The sequence below is a fragment of the Amphiura filiformis genome, chromosome 19 (assembly GCF_039555335.1).
Source record: "Amphiura filiformis chromosome 19, Afil_fr2py, whole genome shotgun sequence".
NCBI classification, from domain to species: Eukaryota; Metazoa; Echinodermata; class Ophiuroidea; order Amphilepidida; family Amphiuridae; genus Amphiura; species Amphiura filiformis.
In genome coordinates this window covers 2,487,303-2,498,275 of record NC_092646.1, presented here as the reverse complement: position 1 = coordinate 2,498,275, position 10,973 = coordinate 2,487,303, and the positions used below count along the sequence as shown (strand labels likewise).

The window sequence follows — 10,973 nt, the reverse complement described above, 5'->3', positions numbered from 1 at the left end:
AAAATGAGAAAACCGTTTCTTGAGTCGATCATGCTTTTTACAATGATCATATTTGCTTACCTATAGATGCTGTATTTATTGAGTTATCGTGTACCTAAATCGTCATTTTACCGAGAAAATGAACATTGAAATAATGGCCGTTGAAGTTTAAAGTGGTCACATTTTGCACTTTCATCGAATCTCACAGGAGAATGCGGCAGTTTTCGTTTTTGTACCTTATATTACGTGAACATCGGGTAAATCCACAGCCCCTTGAGAAGTTTGAGCGAAATCCATTCATAACTTGATATTTAAATCGGGGAAAGAACTTGAAAAACCCACATTTTATCAGCTAAAACGGAGCCATTTGACCGCTAGGTTTTTGTGAAATCAGTGCTTCCGTGGTGCTTCCATGAGATGCGCCGCGCATGTAGATACGCGTTGCGTATGCGTAGCGTATTTGTGCGTTAACAAATTGCGCGATACGCAACGCGATACGCGGTTGCGCGCGTGTACCCTGCTGGTACAACAAAGATTTTCTTTCCTTTTCAATTTCAAATACGAGTGGAACAGTGAAATAAAATCCTTAAAATATTGCAGTTGGAGTTTACAAATCTGGATTTTCATTCCTTGTATTTATAAAAACATAACAAAGTACAAACATATCAAAAAAACTCAATTTTGCGAAAGAAACAATGTCTATAGTACACAGCCGCGTTAAGGGATCTGGAATGAGCGTTTTGAGCGTTTCGACAGTATTTTTTATGGGACATGACAGCACATCAGACATATCGAATTGCATTCTGAATACGAAGAATGTCTTTTTGATAACAAATAATTTTCATTTTTTGACATTCACGATATAATACAAATAACAGTCCTCCGCAACGCATCCTTCACCAGCACCAATGGAGTATCGCCCTGGGGTAGGGTGGCAAGTTCCCCTCTAATGCCGCAGTCGACAGAAATATTCGGACTAAATTTGCGATTTGCATCTTCCTTTTGGTCTATTTTAGACCCAAAATTAACACCCTTTTATCTCATTTAGCTTTAGCTTTAACATGCCAATTAACAAGTTCCGGCGCTTCGCGCGGATTTGTCCCATTCTGAGAACAGATCGGGAGAACAGATAGTAGTGAGACAGCCCTAAGAAATTCGTTTTTTCATCTCGAACTGTTAAAAATCAGAGTTAGGTCTACAATTTCATCATTGCAAAACCATTGATATCCATGAGTGCTAGGGCAGCTCTCCGGGGGTCCATTTCACTGCACTGATCTTTGAACCCTTCGTACCTCAAGTACCGTTCGTAAAGTTACGAATAGGCCTACTCATTACTATCAAAAGTAACTTTACGAAGGGAAGAGTCCCTGTAGAAAATCCCTTTTACTTAAGGGTATCGTTCGTAAGTAAGTTTACTGAAATAGAACTTACGATTCGTCGTAAGTTACGAACGATTTTGAGACTTACGAAACTTCCGGAGACTCTGGCCCCTGACCTCATGCCAAGGACTGACTCCTGTACCCTAATTACCCAACATTACGTGTTTAAGCGTAAATTAGGGTATGTTTTCCTTTAAAATGGACCCCCCCCCGGAAATAGGGGTCCTTTAGAGACCCCCCTACTACTCTTCCACCCTCCAGATTGTTACCACATCAAATATGTTGGGCTTCATTTACTAATTGGGTGTACATTATGAGATTTATAAGAGTTTGCTCTACACTATTGTGTTTAAACGTAACTTATGATATTTTATCCTTAAAATGGACCCCCGGAAAGAACCCCCTTTTGTGGGAGCCTGTTCAGGATAGGGCTTGTTACCCAAGATATTCTTATTCCTCATGAAATTCTGATCTAGAAAAACCATATGGGATAAGTTTACGCTCCAAGTGACACCTAGCTCATCTACAGCCTGGTCTACCACTGGTCATGACAAGAGGAATAATTTTGGGAACTTTTCAACAGCATTTGAGCAATTTGAATTTTGACCTCTCTGTAAACTTTGACCCACCATATCTCAAAATGCTCAATGCTGACAGAGGTCCAGTAAACTTATTTGTGAAGTTGGTGGTATTGAGAAGCAATATCCACCAAAAACTAAACTATAGACACCAAAACAAGCTTCTGTGGCAAAATTGAGTTTGGCAGCCGGACTATAGTAACAAACATTTACCTGATAAACCATTATCATCGTAATTGTTAACTTGCGTTTTTTATAAACATCTCAAAAAAGTATCTAACTTTAAATAATGGCCATTATTCGAAAACGGGAGATTGTATTACAAATCTGTAAAATGCGTAATTTATTTCTGCGCATTTTGACACCTCATTTGTAGTAGCAATTGTCTAAATATTGACAGTAAATTCTATTGATTTCTATTTTGTAACCCAAAATTTGAAAGTTGCAGTAAATTCTATTGATTTGTATTCAGTATAATGGAAGGAAATCTAAAGTCTGCACAAAAAGAAACTCAGCTGTTATAAACACGCCTATAGCTTCGGAACTAATAATTGTTTTCACATTATTTCAACATAAAAAGAAGGATGGTTTATTTACGCGCACTTTGATACCTAATTTGTCCAATTTTGTTCAATATTAACAATGCAGCAGTGTTTTGGAAGAAAAATAGCCGAATATAAAAGTTGCAGCTATTTGTATTGATTTTGAAGTGAGCGTGAAGATTATTATTATTTTTTTTTATTACTTTTTTTTCCGGTGTACATTTTACAATCATAGTTTACTCAGATAAATACAGAAATTTCATTTTTATACACCAGGTTTTTTTAAATATTAAACAATACATAAACAATACCAGCGCGCACACACACCCCCACATACATATTTATATAGCATTTGAATGGTCTAGCTTTTACAATAAGAACAAAATGTTTAGTTGAAAAGTCCTTCCAAACCTGCCATTTATTTTGATACATTCGGTATTTTGAATCTTTTAAAAGAATGAACCTTTCCAATTTATGATAATATTCTATTTCCTTCTGAAGAGGGATAAAAGAAAGGGTTGAATTTTGGCATCTTTTTCTGTATATATAAAACTTAGTTAAAATGAGAATTAAATTTAGAGCACTATTTATTTTTCCTAAATCTGTCCCGAAAAGAATATGATTTCGGTTGAAAGTGATAGGAATACCGACTTTTTGTAAACACCAGGTTTCGAGCTGAGACCAAATGGGTTTAACCTTTTACAATCTGATAAAAGATGAATTATCGTTTCGGGTTCCTCGTTGCAAAAAGTACATATATTGTCATTTCTTTTGCCAATTTTAAACATAAATGTATTTGTGGTAAGAATTCCATTTAAAATTCTGTACTGAAACCATCGTAATTTCGTATCCATTGTACATTTAAATGGCAACAAAGAGTATATCTTCCATTCATCATCTGAAAAGCTACTATTCAATTTTACTTCCCATTTTTGTTTTGCTTTTGGTATCTTTGAGGACATAAGTTGTTTGCAGATTGATCTGCAACCCTTTTATCTTTTAAAATAAAACTGAAATGAAATGGGATAAACGGCTTAGGAATTGCAATAAATGTAGCGTTTTCCTGAAATAGATGCTTGAAATTACTCTTAATTGCGCAAATTACACTGTTGTATTCCAAAAATTTAGCCTCAATCCATAATTTGTTTCAATTTCATGAAGAAAGAGAAAACGGTTTTGGTTAACATGGACAAGGTCAGAGACAAAGTCAATACCTGCTGTACGCCATTTTTTATAATTTATTTCTTTACCACCAATCTTAAACCATTCGTTTTCCCATAAACATGATCTTAAAACATCATCAATTGTATTAGGATTGTGCTTTTTCTTTACCTTAGACCAAGCTAAAAGAACTTCTTTCCAAAAAACATTTTGGGAATTATTTGCTACTTTTAGTGTATAATTTGCGCCCTTTTCAAGATCATTAATATGTATACCAGTTAAAATAGCAAAAAACATTAATCCTTTAGCATCAATACTTCCATTTACAATTCGTCTTATCCATGTACATTTCAGTGCTTCAAAGAATAAATCTACTTTAACCAATCTTAATCCACCTTCAGAATAATCGTTTGACAATTGATCTCTACTTATTTTATCTCTTGTACCTTTCCAAATAAAATTATAGATTTTCTTTTGTAAATCTTTTATAAACTCTTTAGACGGGTTGGGAATTGAAAGAACAAGATGGTTAAACTTTGGTATCAGTAGGGATTTGACTATAGTTATTCTTCCAAAAACTGTTAAGTTTCTTTTAGACCAATGATGCATTACCTTTGTCACCGACTCCATAACCTTATCATAGTTCAAATTAACCATTTCAACCAAATTGGTTGAAAATTGTACTCCCAATGCAGAGAATTTTCCATCTTCAACCCATTTTAGATTTTTATTTGTAATGCCAGGGTTTGGTTTTCTACCTCTAAGTATACACAACATTTGTTTTATCTTCGTTTATTTTCAACCCTGACAAACGTTCAAACAAATCCAGTGTTTTTAACGTTTGTATTAAAGCGTGAAGATAATGGCGGGCTTTACGTGCTACCGTGCTGGCATAATAACCATTGATCGCTGTAAACTGCAACTTTTAAAATCGGGTATTTTTCTTTAAAACACTACTGTGTTGTTAATATTGAACAACATTTGACAAATGTGGTATCAAAATGCGTGTAAATAATGCATCCTTCCCTCTATGTTAAAATATTGTGAAAACAATTATTAGTTCTGAAGCTATAGTCGTGTTTATAACAGCTGAGTTTCTTTTTGTGCAGACTTTATGTAATGATATCTTAGTGTCTTTGTATTGCTGTAAGTGCACTTTCAAATCTGGACATCACTACATTAAATTGACCGGCGTTTTATTGTTTACTGGCCTATCGTACCAAATGAGGTGTCAAAATGCGCAGAAATAAATTGTGCTTCCAACGTATTTTACACCTTTGTAGTACAATAGCTTTAGAATAATGGCCATTATTTATGGGGGGGGGGGGGTTACTTTTTTTGAGATGTTTATTATATGTGCAAAATATTAAAGTTTGCCAACCGAACGACCTATAGATTTTGGAGCTAAATTATGTAAACTTTTTGTCGTCTTATTCTGAACTCAAATAGAATAAACAAAATCACGCACAGACTTGTTTGTTATACGGTTTTTAATTAATATAAAGTTGAATCCATTCAAGAAAATAACAGAAGTTTTATGCCCACAGAAAGAGCAATTTCAAGTTTTAGATTCACACACTCAATAACAGTGGCGTAGCGGCGGGAGCAGGGGCACGTGACCAATTCAGCATCGATTCTGCGCCCCTCCAAACGATGAAAGTCAAAATTTTCACGCGCATTTCAGCACAAAATCACTTGAAAGATCAATTTAAGACCGATATTCAACTTCATTATAACCACAATTAATTAGTGGTTGGCTCTATTTGTGCACATTTCTGCGAGCAGCGCGCGCTATCGTTTCAAGAATGAGGGGGGGGGATATGTATCCTTAGCCCTGGGCGACACAACCCCTAGCTTCGCCACAAACCCCAGCTACGCCACTGCTCAATAATATTGGATGGCCAACGGTCCAATTTCGTAAAGTTACCCGGTACCGTACTTCATGTAGGCCTACTTCCCAGCAGCAAACACAAAACGTTACGAAACATTTTGCCAAAAAGGTGTGACGTTTTAAACCATATAAATGTTGAGTCGACGAAAGATTTTAGGAAAACATTTTAAAATATTTATAGGCCTATCAAAAAAGTTCAGTGAGTGTCTGGATGTAGAATAATTGCAAAATATCAGGGCGGATTTAGGAGCGCCCCCTATTTTTTTGCAGAGCGGCGCACCCCCCCCCCGGCGGCGCCTGACTGTGTATTTTTGCAGAGCGGCGCCTGACTTTGCTAGGGTGCCGAGCCGCGGCGGCGGTGGCTCGGCACCCCCTATTGAAAATTCCTGGATCCGCCCCTGAATATTGTCTGTCAAACAATGCTTGTTAACTTGCAAATAGCATTATGAATATTCATTATAAACATGTTTTGAAAACATTTCATAAAGCTTGCCAGTAACGTCGAAATGTCGACTCTATAGATGTTATAAACGTACGAAGAAATGGTTTCAGAATTTGCTGGGGTAAAAGCGATGTGTACGTATCTACCTAAACCAAGACTTGGTTACCAAGTAACCAAACTTGAGATAAGCTTACATCCCTCTTGCACGTAAACATGGCTCCTAAAATATTGTTGTGTTGCCCTCAGCGACCGACCCTAAATCCTGAAAAATCAGGGTCGGATTTTGTTTTTGAATGACGATTTTTACAGATATGTTCAAAATCTCAATGTATTAGGCCTACACTGTAAAAACAGTGTTTAGAAAGTGGTGGCAAAAATGTGTTTAAAAACGTTATGTTTAGAATATGGATGTCAGATGTTTAGAAATTAAACACCATCACTGACCAATGTTGAGAAATTTGACATGATGTTTAGCTTTTAAACATGTTTACAAAATGGTGGCAAAATTGTGTTTAGAAAAGTGTTTAATCGCTAAACACTGTTTTTACAGTGTACACTACAAAATGAATGTTTTATTGTACGACTACACTCTAAAATAAACGGATGCCTAAAATTCAGGTTTTTAACATCAAAGGTGTTCTAAAATTTTTAAAGTTATTCACCCATGCTGTCCATGTTTTCTTGTTTTACAGTGTTCTGTCACACTAAAAACTGTTGAGGAGAACAGTTTTAACGCATTCCAGAACGTTTTAGAACACATAGTGTTCCCAAACTGTTACCAAAAGGTGTGCAAAATGTGTTCTGTCAGTGTTCATTTCTTTAACACTGGTTTTCTAAATTGAACATATTGAAATATAAAATCTTTAATTATGGTCTGGAATGCGTTAAAACCTGTTCATCTCAACAGTTTTTAACGTGACAGAACACTGTTAAGGGTAGACGAGGTATTGTTGGTCGAAGCAACCTAAAAATCGATTTGCATTATCGAGATCAATATATTATTGAAAATTAACACCTTGATGTTTTGCAAAAGTTCATTCTGCAAATCGTATACTCTGCAAACTTGCTTAATTTATTGTTGTTAATTAGTTATGTACGTTTTACAAAAGTGTTGTTGTTTCAGCCCTCTTCACAACGTATATAACGTAAGAACCGCAGCACCTATAAAAGTACATCTGTGATATTTTAATTCTTCTACACGCTCGCTATGAATTGAGCAATGCAGTTTTTGCCAAAGCTCACTACCATTCGTAAGATGCTGTGAACTACCAAATCACAACAGTTTAAAATAATTAATAACCTTAAACAAGGAAACATGCACAGCATTGGTAAATATTTCAGTATAACAGTATAAAATTTTAGAACACCTTTCAATGGTGTTAAAAATCTGATCACAATTTTAGGCGTCCGTTTATTTTAGAGTGTAGTCTTACATTGACTATCTAAACAATTATCATGATTATCCAGTAGTCAAAATTGACAAATGTCCCTCATTTTTAAAACTGAAGGTTTGAAACAAAAATCGACCAACCATCGGCCATCTTGATTTTTCCCATTTGGGCCTTAAAACCATGACAGGAAGACGCCCCTGAACGCTCGGGGACTCTGGACCTCGTCCACCCGCTTACTACGCCCCTATGTCCCCTCAAAGGTCTCCGTGACCGATCGAGGTTTTCTCCCGGGGGGTCTTCGAAAAATTTTGTACGGGGATGTGCCACGCAGACTTTCGGATGCTGACTTTCTCTATACCTACTTTTTGCTGTTTTTGTTACCCATCAACATACCAATTTTCAACAAAAAGCACCCAAAAATTACCCAAATTTGCCATATTTGGGCGCTTTTTTAAAAGTGCACTTTTGCCAAAATCCCCCCAATTGGGCGCATTGGTCTCCACTTAAAACACACCCATTGATATACCAAAATCGCTGAAAAGGTACCCCAAAACCGTGGCACATCCCCGTATACCTTCAACCAGGGAGAACCCCCTCGGGGGTTTTCATTTTGCCGTCGCAAAGGATCATCTGGCAAGCATAATGTTCATAAATTCTCTGCTTTCCTGGATATACTAGTTTTTCTGATGTATCCTTCGTGTAAGAGAATACAAAACAAATCCCAACTCTAACCCTAACCCTACCCTAACCTTACCCTAGCCCTAATCATAACCCTATAACTCTAATCCTAATAGTATTTCGTGCTCTCTTACACTAAGGATAAACCGTTTTTCTCACATAAACTAACTGTATCCCGAATAAACTCAGTCTAGTAACTGTTCTAAATTATTTAACATCTTGTGTCTAGACTAGTCTAAGTTTATGCGAGAAAAGGCAAAGACAATAAGGACCGGTTTCTTGAAGCATGGCTGGTGGTTAGGCTTCCAAGGCCATTTGGCTCAAGTCCAATTAGTCCTATACCAGTGCTTACAATTTCACATCATACATCACCTAGAAAGATGAGTCAATGAAATGTATCCACATTGGTAGGACTAGCCTGCTGGCTTAGGAAGCATGACCACTAGCCAAGCTTCGAGAAATCGGACCTAATAGGCTGATACCCGTCGTGCATCTAGCCTACAAACTCAGTTTATCGAATTACTGAACAAGTGGCTTGCCATAAACACATCTGTTTGGCGCCACAGAAGTAGGCTAGCAAAGTCAGCCGTACTTAAACCGGCTTTAAACCTCAGTTTCTATTCCCGAGTCACATCGACTAAGCACGTTTTCTTTATGTAACTTCCACACACGTTCTTCATCACGATCGCCACCATCGGTTTCATCATCCGTTCGATGTTCATTCTCCGTGTCATCAGATAATACCGCAGACTCTGTGTTGCTATTATGTCTCTGATGATTTGTGTTTCTGTCATCTATTACGTCATTGTTGTCGTTGTCGTCATTAGGGATCTGGACGTAGATGTTCTTAGGAATACCGTTAGTGTACGTCTTGGAGGGAACATTAGACTCTTTTGGAATCGTCACATATGCACCACCGTTTGAATCGGATTTGACTACCTTTTTGTCGCCCTTTTTCTTCCTTTTGCAACTGTGGGACAATGGAAAAATTAATTAGGTTAGGCAAAACCCATGTTCTACGGGCGGAAGGACTTTTCTAGTTTGGTCGGTCGGTCGGTCGGTCGGTCGGGCAGTTTATTACTTTAAAAATCACCCAAATCTGTAAATAAATTGCATGATTATTTTGCATTTTTTGCCTAGCTTTGCTTGCGCTTTTTTTCAGTCAAAATAAATATACACTGCAAAAACTGCAGAACACATTGGACGCAGTAGAGAAGAACACATGCAAAGCACATGCAGAGCACATTTATGCTTATGGTGTTCAAAAAGTTTGTCCAAGTGTGTTTCAAGTGTGACACTTTCAATATGGTAATAATATGGGGTCTCAGTCCGGAATGAACCGTCAGTCCGAACCACCGCTAGTCCGAATTTTTAAGGTTAGGGCAATAGATTTTTAATTCTATTTAAAACCTATGGTTAGGGTTAGAAGCATATCTTACCATTTGGTCACCATACATAATAACATTAAGATGATTATAAGAAGACATAAGCCAGGTAGTCCTATGAAGCCATATCGTGTTATGACATCCAACCCATCAACCATTAACATCCTACACCCCCTGCCCCTATGAAGCATGTCTTACCATTTGGTCACCACACATAATAACATTAAGATGATTATAAGAAGACATAAGCCAGCTAGTCCTATGAAGCCATATCGTGTTATGACATCCAACCCATCAACCATTAACATCCTACACCCCTGCCCCTATGAAGCATGTCTTACCATTTGGTCACCATACATAATAACATTAAGATGATTATAAGAAGACATAAGCCAGCTAGTCCTATGAAGCCATATCGTGTTATGACATCCAACCCATCAACCATTAACATCCTACACCCCCTGTCCCCATGAAGCATGTCTTACCATTTGGTCACCACACATAATAACATTAAGATGATTATAAGAAGACATAAGCCAGCTAGTCCTATGAAGTCATATCGTGTTATGACATCCAACCCATCAACCATTAACATCCTACACCCCTGCCCCCATGAAGCATGTCTTACCATTTGGTCACCATACATAATAACATTAAGATGATTATAAGAAGACATAAGCCAGCTAGTCCTATGAAGCCATATCGTGTTATGACATCCAACCCATCAACCATTAACATCCTACACCCCTGCCCCCATGAAGCATGTCTTACCATTTGGTCACCATACATAATAACATTAAGATGATTATAAGAAGACATAAGCCAGCTAGTCCTATGAAGCCATATCGTGTTATGACATCCAACCCATCAACTATTAACATCCTACACCCCTGCCCCTATGAAGCATGTCTTACCATTTGGTCACCATACATAATTACATTAAGATGATTATAAGAAGACATAAGCCAGCTAGTCCTATGAAGCCATATCGTGTTATGCCATCCAACCCATCAACCATTAACATCCTACACCCCCTGCCCCTATGAAGCATGTCTTACCATTTGGTCACCATACATAATTACATTAAGATGATTATAAGAAGACATAAGCCAGCTAGTCCTATGAAGCCATATCGTGTTATGACATCCAACCCATCAACCATTAACATCCTACACCCCTGCCCCCATGAAGCATGTCTTACCATTTGGTCACCACACATAATAACATTAAGATGATTATAAGAAGACATAAGCCAGCTAGTCCTATGAAGCCATATCGTGTTATGACATCCAACCCATCAACCATTAACATCCTACACCCCTGCCCCCATGAAGCATGTCTTACCATTTGGTCACCATACATAATAACATTAAGATGATTATAAGAAGACATAAGCCAGCTAGTCCTATGAAGCCATATCGTGTTATGACATCCAAACCATCAACCAATAACATCCTACACCCCCTGCCCCTATGAAGCATGTCTTACCATTTGGTCACCATACATAATAACATTAAGATGATTATAAGAAGACATAAGCCAGCTAG

General features: G+C 37.4%; 1 protein-coding gene across 1 annotated transcript; it reads right to left on the bottom strand.

Annotated features, from left to right (window-relative positions):
• Positions 1-5,114: 5,114 nt before the first annotated feature.
• On the bottom strand, positions 5,115-9,728 carry LOC140140815 (uncharacterized). The gene is made up of 2 exons (XM_072162571.1): positions 9,625-9,728; positions 5,115-9,011 (listed from the first exon to the last, which is right to left on the bottom strand). Exons 1-2 carry the CDS (start codon positions 9,726-9,728, stop codon positions 8,645-8,647), a joined length of 471 nt encoding a protein of 156 aa, XP_072018672.1. The 3' UTR covers positions 5,115-8,644.
• Positions 9,729-10,973: the final 1,245 nt, after the last annotated feature.

Coding starts and splice junctions, on each gene's coding strand:
- LOC140140815 (XM_072162571.1), bottom strand. CDS start 9,728: ATGGTTGATGGGTTGGATGTCATAACACGATATGGCTTCATAGGACTA. Junction 9,012..9,624: donor TTATGTGTGGTGACCAAATG/GTAAGACATGCT, acceptor ATTGTCCCACAG/TTGCAAAAGGAAGAAAAAGG.